General features: G+C 36.7%; 2 protein-coding genes across 3 annotated transcripts in view; one reads left to right on the top strand and one right to left on the bottom strand.

Annotated features, from left to right (window-relative positions):
- The window catches only part of LOC106883868 (40S ribosomal protein S11), a 5,724-nt gene extending 4,941 nt beyond the window's left edge, over positions 1 to 783 (bottom strand). The window contains exon 1 of the mRNA XM_014935004.2: positions 689 to 783. Coding sequence (XP_014790490.1) covers positions 689 to 700 — 12 coding nt within the window. The 5' untranslated portion in view covers positions 701 to 783. The remainder of the gene's footprint in view (positions 1 to 688) is intronic.
- A 7-nt stretch (positions 784 to 790) lies between these two features.
- On the top strand, positions 791 to 6,618 carry LOC106883869 (uncharacterized). Of its 2 annotated transcripts, none has more exons than XM_014935005.2 (3): positions 791 to 924; positions 3,326 to 3,443; positions 6,394 to 6,618. In XM_014935005.2, exons 1-3 carry the CDS (start codon positions 856 to 858, stop codon positions 6,525 to 6,527), a joined length of 321 nt encoding a protein of 106 aa, XP_014790491.1. In that variant the 5' UTR covers positions 791 to 855; the 3' UTR covers positions 6,528 to 6,618. The 2 variants fall into 2 exon arrangements, with proteins under 2 accessions (XP_014790491.1, XP_014790492.1); XM_014935006.2 differs by lacking the exon at positions 791 to 924 and adding an exon at positions 1,934 to 2,336.
- The last annotated feature ends 4,129 nt before the right edge of the window (positions 6,619 to 10,747 follow it).

The following is a 10,747-nucleotide window of genomic DNA, read 5'->3' as shown; positions in this document are numbered from 1 at the left end:
ACTCGCTCTTCTGTAATTTTACAGGGAGACTATTTTTCTCTTTACATCCGCATCCTAAGAAATTAAGGTTATTTAGCGTAAAAGATAATTTGGTCACTATAAAGATCCTCTCCCGAGAACAAAAAACCCCCCAGCCTGGGGAGTGTTCTTTATATTGACATAATTTCCGACTCTATTCTTTAGGAATGCCGTTCAATATTTAAAAAAAAATTTGCTTAATAAAATGTAAGAAAATCAAATTCTTTTTCAATCAACGGATAATATTAGGGTCTACTTCAAAGTTATGTGTACAAACGGATGATGAACTTAGACCGATTTAGCATTATTTTAATGAACACGTGGATAAAGTCAGTTTCAGTTTATAAGAAGCGCCACAACCATAAAACGAAGTCTCCTTTACATTTCCAATTCCTTTAACTTTGGTAAACTTCAAAAATTGACTATTTTTTTCTGCATAAATGACGAACGTGTAGTTTTCTAGACCATTTAACACCATTTACCATCACGTGTTTTACGAGAAAAGCACAGATTGAAGTGAATTCATTAAAATCTTTATAAATATATCAGATAAAAACTTTCTAAGTAATAAACTACTTTAAGAAAACGAAAATACAAAATATAAATCGAAGTCCATAATATAATACTATTTAAAACGAATGAATTTTCGACTGGAATTTGTGAAACCTACCTGATCGGCCATGATTGCAATTTAGAAAGGATGTAACAGTGTACTGTAACTGTACGCATGCTTACAGAAATGACATCCGGTTGATTGTACTGCCCTCAAGTGTGAAGGTTTGGAAGTAATCAGACTAAAGAGAGGTTACTCAGAAAACAATTCGTTCAGAGTTAAATATGGCTTGGATTGAAAAAGTAGCTCCTCTTCTGTTAAGCAGATCAAAGCAAATCAAATTTCCGATACGGGTAAATTTATTGTTTTCATTTCTTTAATGTTCAAATTTCAACGAGTTTCTTAGTTGAAAATAACCTTCTAAAATCATAACTTATCAATAAGTAGAAAGAAACTGCATATTGTAGTGGGTGCGTGGAAGCAGTGTCGCGAAAACTGTTTGTGTTTATTAGAAATGACATCGCCGCCAATATTAAAATACTTTCTTTCAACTTTATCCTCTATCAAGCTGGAATTCTGGTTTAAGGACCCCATATAACCCCTCGTAATTTTTTTTTTGTGTGTTTTCTTTCGTGCCTCACGTATCTGTAAGAATTTGTTCTCTCGTTGCTATACCTTGTTCCTTTAGAAATAATTGCTTAGAAAAGTGTAATTAAAAGTTTTCGTAGCCTTTTCACCTCGACTTGCCGACATAAAATGCTTTCAAATTAACATTTTCATGAATGTATCTCAGGGTAACATAGCTGGTATTTCTAGTATGCCCAGCAACCGCTAATATGTTTTGCAATATATAGTTGTTCACCTTCAGCAAGTGTCTCTTCCCAGTTTACTGCTTCATACCCTTCAAACGCTCACGAATGTGACTTTGGTAAATGTTTCATTAAGTTCGTACCTCAATATGAAATAATTTTTTCCACAGGTTTTTACGAAATATTTACCTTAATGCCGACCACTGCTTGACAATGGTGTCGGTGTGTTTACGTCCCCGTAACATAGCAGTTCGGTAAAAGATACCGACAGAATAAGTACCAAGCTTAAAAAAAGTACTGGGCTCGATTCGTTCGGCTAAAATTCTTCAAGGCGTTGTCCCAGCATGGCTATAGTCTTATGATTTAAACAATTAAAGGATAAATGAATTGGCACAAGATTTAAAAGTTTGACTTTGAAAGTCAAAGTCAGTGAGAACGAGCGATAATTGTATGAGTTGTCTCCCCTGTGTACATCTTTTCTCATTCGGTGATGAGATTTTGTTTGGTAAGGATGAAGCGAACATAAATTTTGGAGTAGGATTTTCTACATAAAATTATAGTAATTTTATGTTTGTTAAAAACAGAATATTTTGTAAAAGATAACTTTCAGTGACACTACTTTAAATATTAATGTGTGTGTCGTCTGAAAAGTTCAATGTTTTCCACGGTGGTGGCAGGACATCCAGACGTTGGGTCATCTTCAACGCTACATCTTCCTCTCTTAAATTCAGCAACCCATTTTTGCGCTGTTGATAAAGCTGGAGTGTCATCCCCTAACATAGCAACCATGTCAGCATGAATTTCCGTTGGGGCTAAAGCCCTTTTCTGCAGGGACTTGATAACATCACGGTGCCAAATTTTGCCCATTTTCAAGTGAAGTTGCTACTAGTTACTTTTAAAGTCTTCTTTGAACAGTGAGATGTCAGTTTACCTGGAAAGAAACAATGCAGTTATTGGTAAGAAGAGTTGAAATTAATGCATGCAAAATTTCACTGCTGTAGCATCACTCCTTCATAGTCAACCTATGAACTTTTCAGCCCACCCTTGTATATTATTTTTGGTAAATATTTTAACTTCATCACTTAGGTGATCATTGTTTGCAGTGTATCACTTGGATATTTAAAAAACATAAAAATTTTTACATCATAATTTTCTATCACTGGTTATAGATATCCATTTCCTTCCCTTGACAAAAGTGGACTTTGCTAAAAAAATACTTGTTTTTTTCTCCTTGCTAATTTCATAACAGTAAATATAGTAACCTTTAGGTTATGCATCATCAGTCACTGTCAGTATCAATAAGGACTAAAAGAGTAACTTAGCTTTCTTGAATTATGGAGACAAATATGCAAAGGCTCTAAAATAGGTTATGGGTGGGTCTTCTCGAGCACAGTGAATTACCATTCATCTTGATCTTTTGTCATTTCCTTCATGAAACTCAACATCATGAGGTCAGTCTTCACTATTGAATTTCCACTGGCAAAGCAATTTTCAGGATGAGTTCATATTATGTGATAAGGTTGGACTGAATTATAAGTACAAGCAGTATCTAGTTGCATCCCTTTACCTTCTCAGTTCAAATCCTGTGGATATTGACTTCACCTTTTATTGGGATTAATAAAATATGTTACTACTTAAGTAGTAGGTCTAATTAAAGCAACTACAAATTGAATCACCCCCACTCCACACAATTGGAAAGTTTAAAGTTTAATACCAACATTTAGGAATGAATATATTTTAGGTTAAAAAGTGCAACAAGGCTGAGTGCATTGAAAGACATGGGATATCATGTCATTTTCTAATGAAGTGTAATAATAGAGGGAGAAATAGCAATTTTTGACCTCTAGATCTTGTGTAAATCCTATAAAAAGAAAAAAAGTAAGTTAAACTAAAGCCTTAGATAACGTTTAAAAAAGGTTTTGTTTAATGTTTTTTTTTTTTATAGGCATTTTGTGATAAAATTTCTTCTGAAAGTGTTACAAAAGATGTACCTAGAAAAGATGTACCTACAAATGATGCCCCTACACATGATGCACCTACAGATGATGCACCTGACTCCCAAGGTGAGCAAACATTAAAATTTTTTGGATGCAGAGCGAATTGAATTATTATTTTTTTTCAGTGTTGAAAGTTTTGTAAAAATTCCAGCCAAACCTGCTGGAGCAAAACTCTAGTATTGAAGTAAGTACAGAGAAAACCAAATATACAGAACCCTACTGAGGCATGGATTAGATGGTTTGGCATAAGAGTTAAACAGCAAGGTAATATTATATAATTTTATTGATAAATGTAGGAAATTCAAAGAAAGTATTTACACACAAGGGTGAGCTGAAAAGTTCATAGGCTGACTATGAAGGAAATCTGTGAAATCTTACATGCATTAATTTCAACTCTTCTTATTAATAACCACTTTGTTTCTTTCCAGGTACACTGACATCTGACAGTTCAAAGAAGACTTCAAAAGTAACTAGTATTGATTTCTCTTGAAAATGGACAAAATTTGGCATTGTGGTTTGTCAAGTAACTGCAGAAAAAGGCTTTAGCCCCCAAGCACATGGTTGCTTCATTAGATGTTGCTTCAGTGCAATAGTGCAAAAGCGATCCAATGTTTGGACGTCTTGCAACTGCCACCACTAAGGAAAATATTGATCATGTTCACTATATGGTGATGGATGATAAGTGATTGACTATAAATCAAATAGCCAATGCTATTAATATATGTGAAAGAGTTGAGAATATTCTGTACAATGAACTTGGCATGATGAAGTTTCTACTTGCTGGCTGCTGTCTTCTGATATCTGGTGAAAAGTGCACCAGGTTGATCATGTTATGGGAAAATCTGACATTGTTTGAAGCATATCTGGCTGGTTTCCTTGAATGTTTCTTAACCAAAGGTAAGTGTTGGGTTAATGAATTTGAGCCAGGGAGAAAGAGACACTCCATGTAGTAGAACACCCTTCCTCATCTGCTCCAAAGAAGGCCAAGGTTGTTTCATCTGCTGGGAAGGTGATGACCTCAGTTTTTTGGGATGCGAAAGTGTTTGCTATTTTGAAAAGGGCCAAACAATTAATAGAGAATATTATGCCACAAGTGCCATGGCATGTGTAAAGACATTCAAGCGAGATCGTTGCCAGTGCCACCGAACTGGCTCCTGTGTGGGTGGCACGTAAAATACACCATTTTGAGCGTGGCCGTTGCCAGTACCGCCTTACTGGCCTTCGTGCCGGTGGCACGTAAAAGCACCCACTACACTCTGAGTGGTTGGCGTTAGGAAGGGCATCCAGCTGTAGAAACTCTGCCCAATCAGATTGGAGCCTGGTGTAGCCATCTGGTTTCACCAGTCCTCAGTCAAATCATCCAACCCATGCTAGCATAGAAAGCGGACGTTAAACGATGATGATGATGATGATGATGATGATGCCACCTTACTGAGGCAGTTCAGAAAAGTTATCAAGATCAAATGCCCAGTAAAACTGATGAAAGGGACCTTGTTTCACCAGGACAATGCTGTAGCACATAAGTCCTTGGTTTCAATAGCTGCTGTGTGTGATTGTGGCTTAGAACTGGTTGATCATCATTCTTATTCTTCTGATTTGGCCCTATCTGACTATTATCTGTTCCCCAACATAAGAAAATACTTGGTTGGGAAACAGTATTGCAGTGATGATGTCATATCTGCTGTTGATGACTTTTTCTACAAATAATATGAAGGCTTCTTCACCAATGGAATCCAAGCACTGCAACACCGATGGAAGTGTTGGGACTATGTTGAAAAATAAACGTCATTTGGTCACATTTGATGAGAGTATCTTGGTCAGCCTATGAACTTTTCAGCCGATCCAAATACAGAATCAGCTATAAAGTTCATAGGCTGATCTCATTTTGTTAGGAATGCCTTATTTTGTAAGGCATTCCTAAGTGTAAGTTTACAATTGCTCTTTAACTGTTGTCAAATGTGTGATGAATATAATTTCCCAAAGAATTCGAGCATAAACAGATTTGAATTTGTAACCAGAAATAAATGGAATGATTGTCTCATACCATGTGGTCAGTGAAGAATTCTATATTTGTAACAATAAGGGGAACTTGGAATTTGGAAGCATAAACTCCTTGGGATTCTTGGATGTAATTTTTAATTCAGCAGACCATTTTTGTAGTAATGTATGTTTTGTTTGTTTGTATCAGATGGGAAAGAGAGAGAGATTTTAACATGTTTTAATGTCTGCTGAGTTGTGTTTGACTTGTATCTTTAGTATTTGTGAGAGTTGAAACAAAGTGAAATTGAATCCAACTTTAGATGGAGAATTGGTAGAGTCAGATAGAACAACCTTATGATATTTGTTACTTTCTGTGGTCTGAAGTTAATTTTGCTGCTCATCCTTCTAGAGTTGTTAAAAATGTACTGATCTAGGGCAGTGGATCAGGAGAACAGTAAGAATGTTTCCATTTAGAGTTCAAATCCATTTTGGTGGTAGACTTAATCTATTGCCTGATTTAACACCACCACCTAGCACCTTGGTTGCCTTTAGTGGAGCCCATTCTGTTTCAATCCACTGGGCTAGGTTTTTAGTTTGTGGATGACTTTCTCCTTCTTTTCCACTAGTCTTGGATGCTTTGTAAAAGGTCACAGGCAATATCTTCCCTCCTGATAAAAAAAAAACAAACGAAAAACAAAAAAACAATCATTCATTGAATCTTGAGTTAAGTTTTAATATCTTAGCTGTTGTTGAATAACTCTAATTCAGCTCTGATTAACGAGATCAATGATTAATGGTGTAACTATCTTGTCTTCTTAGGACTACATCATCTAATGTGTCCCCTTATTTGAGATGGCAAGGTATGATTTAAGTAATATTTAACTGCTGTCTCTAGCAGGTTGAATAAGTAGAGGCACCTTTGTTGGCTCAAGAGTTTTTCTGTGCAGGTAATCTCTTTTAGTTGTATAATTTGCTTAATGTTTATGTTTAAGGTAATCCTTTTGGTTTAGAAGATTTCTTTTTTTTTTAATTTTAGTTTTGGCAGAAGATATTGACAATGCCTCTTTCAAATGTAAAGAATATTTTGAACATAATCCTATGACATTTTATGATATTGAAACAGAAATGGAAAAATACCGGGCACTACAACCAACTCCAGTACACAATTAATTCTTGACAATATTCAATAGTGAAATAATAATTACCAATTTGTTGTTATCAATGTATTGATAGTTATTTGAAAATAAAGTTTTACTTCAAATATTTTGAGTTTCATTTTTATTTCAAATTTGAATTCATTTAATTTGTTTCATTATGTTTTATGATGCATTATGGATAGTTTAGAGATGTTGATCATGAATATTCACTATTTACTTTCACTATTCTTATTAAATTTTGTCTTGTGAAATTTTTTTTTTTTATATTTCTACTAGATGACATGTATAAAGAGTTAAAGCTAATTTTATCAACTGTCTGTATATTTATTTTTAATCTGAAATTTCTATGAAATAATCTGCTTAGGGCTACACATTAGGCATGTGGCTAAAGGAAGATCCGAGCCAAGTCAAGAGTAACATGGTGTTGGATTCATAAGGTTGATAGGGCAGCTAAGGCTAAGAGATCAGCTTGGAAAACATGGAAGGGTGGTTGTAAGGAGCATTATTAAATGGCTAGAAGGACATCTAGGCGTTTGGTGTATTTCATTAAGTGTAAAGTATAAAAGAAAAGATTTGTACATGATCGTCTGAACCTGCAACATGAGGGGTTCAGGATTGTGAGACAATGTGTGAAAGAGAACCGAGATGTTATTGGTGACAAGTGTATTTAGAATGATGAAGGCAAATAAGACATGATGATGATATGGAACAAAAGGAAGTGCTATTATGAAAGGCTGCTGAACATGAAGAATGCATAGGTTAAATAGGAATTACCCTATGCTGACCCAATCGAGGGATCAGCAATTTCAGTTTATAGAAGTGTGGTAGATAAAGTAATCAAGGACATAAAGAGGGGAAAAGCTATGAGCTCTTCAGGGATAGTTACAGAGATGCTCAAAATATCTGGGGGAGTAGGATGCAAGTGGAAGGTGTTACACTGAATGACTGATTTAGCAGTGTCATTGTAAACTGCTACAAAGGCAAAGGAGATACCTTAGAAGCAACTGTAGAGGAATCAAACTATTAGACCAAGTTATGAAGATCATGGAAAAAGTTATGGCCCAATTGATTCATGACAGGCACTATAGATGCAATCTTCCTAGTGAGGCAGCTACAGGAGAAATACCTGGCTAAGAATAAACTGCTATACCTGGTTTTCATTGATTCAGAGAAAGCACTTGACTGGGTATTATGCTCATTAATTTGGTTGTCACTGAGGAAAGTAGGTATAGCTGAAAGTAGGTATAGCATCCAGCTATAGAAACTCTGCCAAATCAGATTGGAGCCTGGTGTAGCCATCTGGTTTCACCACTCCCGAGTCAAATCGTCCAACCCATGCTAGCATGGTAAGCGGACGTTAAGCGATGATGATGATGATATGTAATGTGAAGAAACAAAAAACATCGTAATTCAATCCGCAAACATGACTCCAATTTTGTTTCTTCACATTACATATTTATATCTTTCGTCTCAAGTTACTCTTGAGCACTTCTAAGTCCAAACGTCTACACTGTGAGAGAATTTGAAATCAATCTTCTTTCTCAAAACGATTATATATATATATATATATATATATATATATATATTATTAATAAATCATAGGGTAGCAAAAAAAAAATTTTTAGAGATTTTATTTACTACCAGTGGTCTAGTGAGAAGAAATAATTAGTAAATAGACTATATATTATTCATTTAAAATACTCTGTATTTTAATTGAATAATATATGTATATATATATATATGTACATTGGATTGGAAACTAAGTTCCCGCTGTTTTTTTAAATTTTGGAATTTATTGCATTTTTAAATTTTGGAATCTATTCTTTTTCGCAAATTCTATTTTTGAATCCTTTGGGAATTTATTTATTTTTTTTTTCTAGTTAATTTTAGTTAATTTTTGTTTATTTTCAGATCATTAAAATGGAATATCAAATTAGGAAAAACGAGCATTTTTGGCACCTCCTTCTTTTTGGTTTTAATCAAGGTTTTAAGCCCGCAAGAGCTGCTCGTGACATTTGTGCTGTGTATGGAGAGGGTGCCATAGCTGAAAGAACTGCTCATGATTGGTATGCCAAGTTCAAAAATGGAAATTTTGACCTCCAGTTGAGTTTGATGACGAGCGATTAAACCAACTTTTGCACGAAAATTCTTGTCAAATGACAAGGGAAGTGGCAGAGAAAATGGAATGCTCCCACACTGCTATAGAGAAGCATCTTCACTTGATGGGAACGGTTCAGAAGTATGGAGCATGGGTTCCGCATGCTTTAAGTGACAACAACAAAAATCAATGAGTCACAATCTCCGCTGGTTTGCTTGCTCGTCACTGCTCAACTCATGGACACAAGCAACGATTTCTTTACTGAATCATTACAGGCAACAAAAAATGGTGCCTGTACATCAATATGAAACAGCGTAAAGAATAGCTTAGCCTCAGTAAACAAGCAACATCGCGCGTAAAACGATGTTGTGCGTATGGTGGGACTGGGAAAGGATTATCCATTACGAATTGCTTGAACGGAATCAAACGGTTAACATGGAAATCTATGTTCAACAGATGGAACAACTCAACACAGCTATTCAAGAGAAAAGACCTAATTGGCAGCATGGAGTTTTTCTGCTGCATGACAACGCCCGCTCTCATATCGCCAATATGACCAAGGAAGCTATTCAAATGCGTGGCTGGGAAGTGCTGCCACACCCACTGTACTCTCCTGATTTGGCACCAGTGGATCTCCACATCTTTTGATCTCTTTCAAATGCTATGCGCGGAGTTTCGTTCAATTCTGATGCAGAATTGAGAGCTTGGTTGGATCAATTTTTCGAGTCGAAATTGGGTGATTTCTACCAACGAGGTATTGAAAATCTTGTTGAACGTTGGGAAGAAGTTGTAAACAACAAGGGTGAATACATTATTGATTAATTAGTTGTTATTTTTTATTTTACCTTTTAAAAAAAAAAAAAAAAAACGGCGGGAACTTAGTTGCCAACCCAATATATGTGTGTGTATGTGTGTGTGTGTGTGTGTCAGATATGGTACTGTGGTAAGAAGTTTGCTTCCCAACCACATAGTTTCACATTCAGTCCCACTGCATGGCATCTTCTACTATAGCCTCGGGCTGATCAAAGCCTTGTGAGTGGATTTAGTAGATGGAAACTGAAAGAAGCCCAGCTGGCCGAAAACCCTTATTTCTCAATCCTATATTTCTACCATTCAATATTTACTGTGTCTAGGCGACAGAAATCCCCCCAAAATATTTCTCTACCTCCCTCGTGCTCCCTCTCTGCTTTACTCTGTCTCTTTCGATATCTGCTTTCCTATGTCTCTCTCGATCCCACTCCCTAGCTCTCTATCTCTCTTCTCCTCCCTCTTTCGATTGACCCCTTGCATCGCCAGGTCTATAAAATTAGTGCACTCACCCCAATTCCCCCCACTCGACCAAAATACCTATCAGCAATGGCATGGCATTGGTGCATCCGCCCTCCCACCCCCTCCACCAGTACCGGAAGTTCCTATCTTCTACTCCAGTACCGGAAGTTCCTATCTTCTCCACCAGTACCGGTATTTCTTATCTTCCTCACCAGTACCATAAGTTCTTGACTGTCTCCCATGAACACTTCTAAATACTTCTCACCATTCCCCCCACCCCCACTTAGGGTTTATCCCCTATGTAAGGTAGAGATCATATGGTGCAAAATACGATAGTGTAGTAGATGCTGGCTGAAATGAATGCTACCAATTGTTATGAATTCTGCAAAATGCGAGCTTTCTTTTCAGGAACATGACGCTGCTGTTCCCCACCCCAGGGTTTCACGGGCCCATACCTCCCACACCCTCAGGGTTGGCACTCTTAACGTCGGCACACTGAAAGGTAGGTCTGGTGAAATTGTTGAGATGCTTGAACGGAGATGTGTCGATATCTGCTGCCTCCAAGAATTAAGATGGATAGGAGGTTCCGCTAGGTTACTCACAGGTAAAGAACACAGGTACAAGATTTTCTGGGCAGGAAACACAGACGGGGGCGTGGGTATACTTCTTGCAGAAAAATGGGTGGATAAGGTAATCGAGGTAGTTAGAGAGTGCGATAGAATACTTAAGATTAGATTAGTCCTTCACCATGGGTTAGCAACCATTATCTCGGCCTATGCCCCTCAGTCCAGGCATCCTGACGAACAGAAAGACCGATTTTATGACACCCTCCTGCAGACAATCTCGTCGACGAATGACAGGGACCT

This window comes from Octopus bimaculoides, chromosome 15, assembly GCF_001194135.2.
Source record: "Octopus bimaculoides isolate UCB-OBI-ISO-001 chromosome 15, ASM119413v2, whole genome shotgun sequence".
NCBI lineage: Eukaryota > Metazoa > Mollusca > Cephalopoda > Octopoda > Octopodidae > Octopus > Octopus bimaculoides.
The sequence above is the reverse complement of the archived record's forward strand: the minus strand, read 5'-3'. Positions and strand labels throughout refer to the sequence as shown.

Bases quoted from the DNA above. Each gene is read 5' to 3' on its own strand.
- LOC106883869 (XM_014935005.2), top strand. From the start codon at position 856: ATGGCTTGGATTGAAAAAGTAGCTCCTCTTCTGTTAAGCAGATCAAAG. The intron at 925-3,325 runs GTAAATTTATTG...TTTTTTTTATAG, and splicing joins AAATCAAATTTCCGATACGG to GCATTTTGTGATAAAATTTC. The intron at 3,444-6,393 runs GTGAGCAAACAT...TTTTAATTTTAG, and splicing joins TGATGCACCTGACTCCCAAG to TTTTGGCAGAAGATATTGAC.